This window comes from Phaseolus vulgaris, chromosome 2 (genome assembly GCF_000499845.2).
Source record: "Phaseolus vulgaris cultivar G19833 chromosome 2, P. vulgaris v2.0, whole genome shotgun sequence".
Taxonomy (NCBI): Eukaryota; Viridiplantae; Streptophyta; class Magnoliopsida; order Fabales; family Fabaceae; genus Phaseolus; species Phaseolus vulgaris.
Window position 1 is genome coordinate 36,705,687 of NC_023758.2, and position 7,558 is coordinate 36,713,244.

Consider the following 7,558-nt stretch of genomic DNA (forward strand, 5'->3'; position numbering starts at 1 on the left):
GCAGTATTAAAGAAAGACAAATATGGCACTGAAGCGAGACAAACACCAATTTATAAACATTTCCATGGACACACATTACAAGAGGGATGAGGCAGTTAAACAAGATTTCATAACTAACAACCGAAGCAAGAAAGCAAGCAACATCCCCTAAATGCGATCACCCCACAAGGACTCCGTCTGAACGTTTCCACTCTTCAAGAGGCTCTGGATTTCCGGCGGAGGGTTCAAACCGAACCTCTGAGCACGCTCCCACCGTGCCAGCCGCGTTATACCGACGCAAGGCCCATACGCTATGTTCAGGTCGAATTGCCTCAACAGCGTCTCCTTCTCATCGTATTCATCTACATAACAGAAAGAGACAAATGAAATTGCAGTTAAAAAAAAAGAGAAATGAAATTGCAGTTAAAAAAAAAAAGAGAAATGAAATTGCAGTAAAAAAAAGAGAGAAAAGAAAACCCTAAGCATTAGAAGGGACCTTTGAGGTCGGGTTTCCCGGCGTCGGAGACGAGGGCCGGTGTTTGCGCCGCAGTGGAGCCCAAAGTGGCGGCGTTACTGGGAGATTTCTTGGAAGATTTCTTTGCGGTTGTGGGTTTCTTCTCTGGGTAAAAACTCTTCATGTTTTGGGAATTTGATGCCATTCTCTCTGCTCTCTTCTCTCTCCAAGGCTCTTGTTCCAATCTGAATTTTGAAATTGTCTTGACGGTGTGTTTTAAAGCCACTACGGTTTTTTCTTTCTTGCACCATTAACATATTAATTTTTTTTACCATACATATATAATATTTTAATGGTTATAAAATGTGTAAGTTTTAATTTTATTTTTGTAATTTTTTTTATTTTTATTTACTTTAAAATTTGAAAATTCACGTTTAATTTTAATATTATATATAATAATGATAATTAATTATAAGACTGATATGTGTCATTAAAAAAAATAAACCCTTAAGTAAATATTATTTATTGTATGAGTGGGGTTATAATGTGAACATCCTTAAACTTCTTTGAGAAGATATATATATTGTAAAGAATGAAATCCAAAATAAATTATAAAGTATACCCCAAATGTGAAGTTAAATGTTTGCATTCATTGTGAGTATAATGTTACTTATCTACCCTCCTAAGTTAAACTAATATCTTCTTAACTTTATCTGGAGTATACTTATTACAAAATCTCTTATCTCAATTGAAAAAAAGTGGAAAGTAATTATCATAATTTATTATGAAAAAATACAGAAAAAAAACTCAAAATTAAATTTGAGTTTGAGAGTCAATTGAAGAGATGATCATCTTTAATTATATATACAAAATAAATATAATTTTTAAAATATTCATTTTTTTATAAAAATCAATAGATTCATGTGAAAATATTTTTAAGTTATATATTTATTTTTCAAAATTAAAAAAAGGTTTACACAATTATTCATGGGTTCAATAATAATTAACCTTTTTTGTTATATATTTTCATTTAAAGTAAAAAAATTAAGGATTATGTAGTTATTTCTATAAAGATTTGAAAAAAATGATATTTTAATTTTAATATTTTTAAATATTTTTTCTGAAATTTTATGTTTTCATAATTAAGTATGATGAATTAGGATACATTTATATTAGTTCAAATGATTTATGACCTGAAATTAAACAGTTTTATTATACTATATTTTATTAAACTGTTGGTACATGTTCTTTTATTAATTTCTGAAATGATAAATGGTGTGTTACTACTTTTTTAACAAATATTGCATAATTATCTAATGTTGCTAGTATTCTGGATACAATCTCTCCGTTTTGGACAGGTGATGATTGGAATATTTCATTGTCTTTACAACAGATGCCTCATCTTTTTAGTCAAATTATGGTTAGAGAGGAACATGATATTTCTAATTGGATTATAAATGAGTCTGGTTTTCACTCTTGTTGGAGATAATGTCATAGATGCTCACATAATCGATGTGAATGATAACCTTCTTGATAGACAAGCCATGGGTGAGGATCTGTTTTGGGCCATTAGAGGAGGTGGTGGAGCAAGCTTTAGAGTCATTGTGGCTTGGAAGGTAAAACTGGTTCCAGTTCCATCAACCGTGACAGTGTTCGATGTTTCAAGGACATTGGAAGAGAATGCAAGCGAGATCATTCAAAAGTGGCAGCTTGTGGCCAATAAATTGGACGAGCGCATAATGATTAGGGTGGACATAGGAAGGGTAAATTCACGTCAACATGGAAAGGTAACAATAAAAGCGAGGTTTGTGTCCTTGTTTCTGGGAGGTGTAGAAGAGCTTATTCCATTGATGCAAAAGAGCTTCCCAGAGTTGGGTTTGGACAGAAAAGACTGTAAAGAGACGAGTTGGATTGGCTCAGCTGTCTTCTTCAATGCTGTGTTGATTGGAACTTCAGGCAATGAACCCCCTGAAGTTATGTTGAACAGAACTCAACTTCATTTATGGAAATACAAAGGAAAATCTGATTATGTTAGCCAACCCATTCCCGTTGAAGGATTACAAGGGTTATGGCATTTGCTTTATGATGCTAAGGTTGAAAATACTCAGCTTCAATTGGCTCCTTACGGGGGCAGAATGTATGAGATTTCGGAATCTGAAATTCCGTTTTCTCACAGATCTAGATACATATTTCATATTCACTATAACACCAAATGGCAAGAGGAAGGGGATGAGATAGCACAAAAAAACATGAATTTTGTTAGAAGAATGTATAAATATATGGAACCTTATGTTTCAAATTCTCCCAGAGCTGCATGTATGAATTACAGAGACCTTGACATTGGGGTAAATAACAATGGCTACACTAGTTATACCCAAGCCAAAATTTAGGGTTTGAAATATTTCATTAATAATTTCAAGAGATTGGCTAGAGTGAAGACTAAGGTCCATTGAAACGAACTTTTTCAGAAACGAACAAAGCATTCCTTCGTTGTCCATTGAAGAAAATTAAATTATCTTTAAACCATCTAGCACCTACAATTTAGATAAAATAAATGTAATGAAAATCATCTAGTATCTACCATTCAAATAAAATAAATGTTGTATGTTTTTAATTTAGGTTTGTGAGAGTAACTCAAATGTTTAAAATTACATATACTAAATAATAGTGTTCACAAAAATGCCATGTTATTAGAGTAGCATTGAAAAAAAAAATGCAATTTTATTATAGTTGGATGACTACTCTAACATGATACAAAAAGTTAATTTTTTAAAAGTTGATAATGTAAAATTATTATTTGATTTAATTTATATTTTTTGAAACATGCACGTCAGTGAAATCATGTAAACTTTACAATAAATAAAAGTACATAAGTCAATGATAAATTAATATTGGCTTAGCCGTTATAAACAGAGTTCACTTAATATTAGAAATAGGTTTAACAATTTTAAATTGATGCTAATTATTTTAACATTCTTAATAAGTAAAAATATTTATGTTGGGGTTAAATTTGTATTAACTATAAAATAAATAAGATTCGTGTAGGCTTAATTAATGCTAATATTATTTATATTTATTAAGTTAGTGTAAACTAAATAAAAATTAATTTTTTATTTTATTACTTATTTAAGTTAATAATGATTAAGTTAACACTAATATAATATTATTATAAAAAATCGGATATACAGGCGCATGAGCGGTTCCGCTAGTTACTTAGAGGCTTAGATTTACAGAGTGAAACAGATGTGCATCCGTATTTTTTTTATTATTATTATATTGTATATTATTATGTGTATTCGTATCTTTAAAATATCAAATATTACTGAATAAAAATAAGATAGAAACATTTCTCTCATCATTTATGAGTTTCAACCTACTTTTTAATAATTAAGTTGTAGTAAAAAATATATTAAACAAATTTAAATTTATAACACAATAAACCTAACCAATTTTGATTGGTTGTTACTAACATAAAACTAAAAAAGAGAAATATAATAATGAAAAGAAAAAAAGAAGAAAAATAAGATGAGAAACTCTGTAACACACCTTAAGAAAATATTTATTTTCTAATTCTTTTTCCTCCTCTCCGCAAGAATGTTGTATTCAAAATGCATTCTTATATCAACAATGATGTCAAGATAACTCTGTACCTTAGAGCAATTACGTCATCATTCTGGTGAATCACTAATTTTGATTTGTTGTTACTAACATAAAACTAAAAAAAGAGAAATATAATAATGAAAAGAAAAAAAAGAATAATAAGATAAGAAACTATATAACAAACCTTAAAAAAATATTTATTTTCCAATCTCTTTCCTCTTATTCGCAAGAATGTTTAGAACGCATTCATCCTCCCATGCCCACATCAACAATGATGTCAAGTTAACTTTGTACCTTAAAGAAATTAAGTCATCAGTCTTGTGAATCACTAATTTTGATTTGTTGTTACTAACATAAACTAAAAAAAAGAAATATAATAATAAAAAGAAAAAAAAAGAATAAGATGAGAAACTACCTAAAACCTTAAGAAAATATTTATTTTCTTACCCCTTTCATCTCTCCGCAGAAAAGTCATATTCAGAACACATTCATCCTCCCCGTGTCGATGCCCACACATCAACAATGGTGTTAAGATAACTTTGTACCTGTGCAGTAACATTAACAATTAAACAAGAAAAGAAAACTCACTTACAAAGACTAACGTGGGATGCGTGCTCTTCTTCTTACTCTTGTATTGAAAAATGAATCTTTTTATCTAATGGAAGTGATATGAATAGGAGATAAAGTGATAAAGAGGGAGGAGAGAAAAACGATAATAAAAATTTCAAATATAAATTCAAACTAAAAAAACTAAAAACTGGAAAAATAAAGATATATTTCAAAAAACTAAATTCAAAACTGTTTTAGGTTAAAAAACTTCATTCTAATAATTGTTTTAATATTTACAAAATTACAAAATAACTAAAACTAAAATTAACCTTTTTATATATATATAAATAGTTATATATATAAAAAACATATATATATATATATAAAATAGTTATAGAGAAATTTCCATTATATATAAATTATATATAAGTATAGACTAACGAAGCACTTAGAAAGTGAAAGTTATAAACTTTTGTTTACATACGTTAGATGTGTGTGTTCCATTGATCGTGTATGCAAGAAGAAACTTCTTTTATAAACACTCTGAATTGGACTATTTGACATGTGTGGTTTAAACATGATATTACCTTCTGTCTTTAGACAAGTAAAAGTAAATGAGAGGGAAGTTCAAATTTTTCGCTATCTGATTTGGCTAATTTAGTATTTTATTTTATTATCCTTGAGTTGATTTTTAAATAACGGAAAACAGCGGTTTCCTTTGCCAACTGCAAATCCAAATTTTGAGTTCCTCTCATCCCGAATTCAGATGTCCTCAAAATGAAGTCATTCACAATCATGGCTACCATTTTTTCAACTTGCTACCTGTTTCTTCCCATGATTTTATCGTTATTCCCCACAACACTGTGTGCAACAGTGGTAGAAGACCTCAAAAACTTACATCAACCCCCAGGCTTTAACTCTACAATTCTGTCCAACTGTCTCAAGAACCCATCTCTTAGGTACTGCAGTTCGTCTCCAATCATGGACTTTGATGAAATATTCAAGTTTACTATTGTTGCAAGCCATCTCTGCAATGAATCAAAGAACCCCAATTGTGTAGAGTCATTCCCCAAAGTTGATCTTAGAAACCGTCCAAATATTGCACCACTTTATTTGTCCTTTGATTTCTTTTGGAAGTATTGCCCCTTCACCATTATGTCCATTGATTTGTCCAACAATTCTATCAAGGGTGGTTTTCCAACCGATGTTTTCTTTTGCACCCAAATCCACTCTCTTGATCTAAGTATTAATGCATTTTCTGGTGACATTCCAATTCAAAGTTTCTCTTCCTTCACCAACCTCACTTTTCTCAACCTCTCCTATAATTATTTTTCAGAGAGTAAACTGTCTGATTCCCAATTCTTCAAAAGGTTTAATTCTTCTAGTTTTCTTCATTCTGGTGCTCTCTTGGATCAAAAAAGGTTTACTGTGAAGGCTGTTGTTCTGTTAGTTTGCTTTCCCATCCTTGTCATTTTTCTGGTAATTTGCTTGGTATGGCTTTGTTTCCAAAGGCCTGATTTTCTCCCAAGTAAACTTCAAAGAGGTAGGAGGTTTACACCAGCAATTCTAAAGGCAGCAACGGATGGTTTTTCAAAGAAGTATTTGGTGGGGATGAGTGATGTTGTTCACATCTACAAAGGGATCTTGAGAGATGGTACTGAAGTGAAAATTGAGATGTACTGGGATGATATACCAAGGGATAGTTACCGTAGATTTGTTGACGAATGCGAGGTTCTGTCTAAGTTACACCACAAAAACCTTGTCAGAGTTTTGGGGTGGTGTAAGAGCAGGAAATTCAGGGCCATTATAACAGAATGGACAAGAGAAGAAAATGTTGAAATGTGGTTATCAGGGTCAGGTTCACCATGGAAGCATAGAGTGAAAGTGTTAATGGGGGTTGTAGAATGCATGCGTTATATGCAGAAGGAATGGCCTGAAATTGACTATGAACTCGACACAAGTAGTATTTTGTTGTCTGACAAAATGGAACCATTGATTTCAAGGTTCAAAGTTGGAGATCACAACAGAAATCAAAGAAGTAAGAGCAACACACAATTAACCTAAACAATATTTCTTCCCTTGTGATGTCTTTTCCTTTTTCTATTTTTATGGCTTGTAAGTTAATCTGTATTTTCTTTTATTTTGTAGAGATACATAGGTTTGGAATATTTCTGCTGGAGATGATACTAAATAAGAAGGTTGAAGAGGAGCTTGATGGAGGTGATGCTGGATTTATTAGGAACATGAGAAACCTTAATCATGGAGATTTGCAGCAGATGATTGATGAGAGAATGGAAGTAACTGAAACAAATTTTGAGCAAGTTAAGCAGGCACTGTCTCTAGGATTAATGTGCATAGATGAATCAATTAGTGAGAAGCCAAGTTTGGGCATGATACTTAACTCTGTAGCAAGAGCCTACAAAACTAGCCTTGTTTTGCCATCTGCAAACCATAGAACATTTAAGGGACACATGCCTCTTCAAACCAATTAAGTAGTCATATCAGTATGAAGCGGATTTTTTTTTTCATAAATAATTCTTGATTATACTCTATTCATTGTTAAAAGTGATTTTTGTACTTCTATTGGTTATTAATTTATATTTTATTATTATTAATTCATATTTTATTACTCTTAAACTATTTTACCGTTATATTGCATTAATGGTCAACTTACAGGCATGTTAGTATTCCTAGTTTATATAGTGAATTAAAATTAATAAGATCAGTTTTGCCACATTTTGTTGAATTACGTTTTATCAGTTGCTACAACCTTTTGCCTTCTCTTATTTACTTCAATTAGTTCCTACAACTAGTATCAGAGCTAATCTGTTATCATGAACTCTACCCAATTATTAGTCTCTATCCTTGATGGAAAAAATTACAATCGGTGGTGTGTGCAAATGAGAGTTTTGTTTGATTATCATAAGTTATGGGATGTCGTTGAGAGTGGAGTGTCTGCATTAGCTGCTAATGTAA

At 31.1% G+C, this 7,558-nt stretch overlaps 1 protein-coding gene, 1 long non-coding RNA gene and 1 pseudogene across 2 annotated transcripts; 2 read left to right on the forward strand and 1 right to left on the reverse strand.

Moving 5' to 3' along the window:
• Positions 1 to 29: 29 nt before the first annotated feature.
• LOC137811778 (uncharacterized) lies at positions 30 to 717 on the reverse strand. Its single transcript, XR_011081145.1, has 2 exons — positions 476 to 717; positions 30 to 341 (listed from the first exon to the last, which is right to left on the reverse strand). It is a non-coding gene; the product is annotated as an uncharacterized lncRNA (long non-coding RNA).
• A 1,173-nt stretch (positions 718 to 1,890) lies between these two features.
• LOC137809442 (tetrahydroberberine oxidase-like) lies at positions 1,891 to 2,944 on the forward strand (annotated as a pseudogene).
• A 2,433-nt stretch (positions 2,945 to 5,377) lies between these two features.
• Positions 5,378 to 7,074, forward strand: LOC137809443 (probable LRR receptor-like serine/threonine-protein kinase At2g28960). Its single transcript, XM_068610552.1, has 2 exons — positions 5,378 to 6,620; positions 6,731 to 7,074. The coding sequence occupies exons 1-2, from the start codon at positions 5,378 to 5,380 to the stop codon at positions 7,072 to 7,074; spliced, it is 1,587 nt and encodes a 528-aa protein (XP_068466653.1).
• Positions 7,075 to 7,558: the final 484 nt, after the last annotated feature.

Coding starts and splice junctions, on each gene's coding strand:
- LOC137809443 (XM_068610552.1), top strand. CDS start 5,378: ATGGCTACCATTTTTTCAACTTGCTACCTGTTTCTTCCCATGATTTTA. Junction 6,621..6,730: donor TCACAACAGAAATCAAAGAA/GTAAGAGCAACA, acceptor TTTATTTTGTAG/AGATACATAGGTTTGGAATA.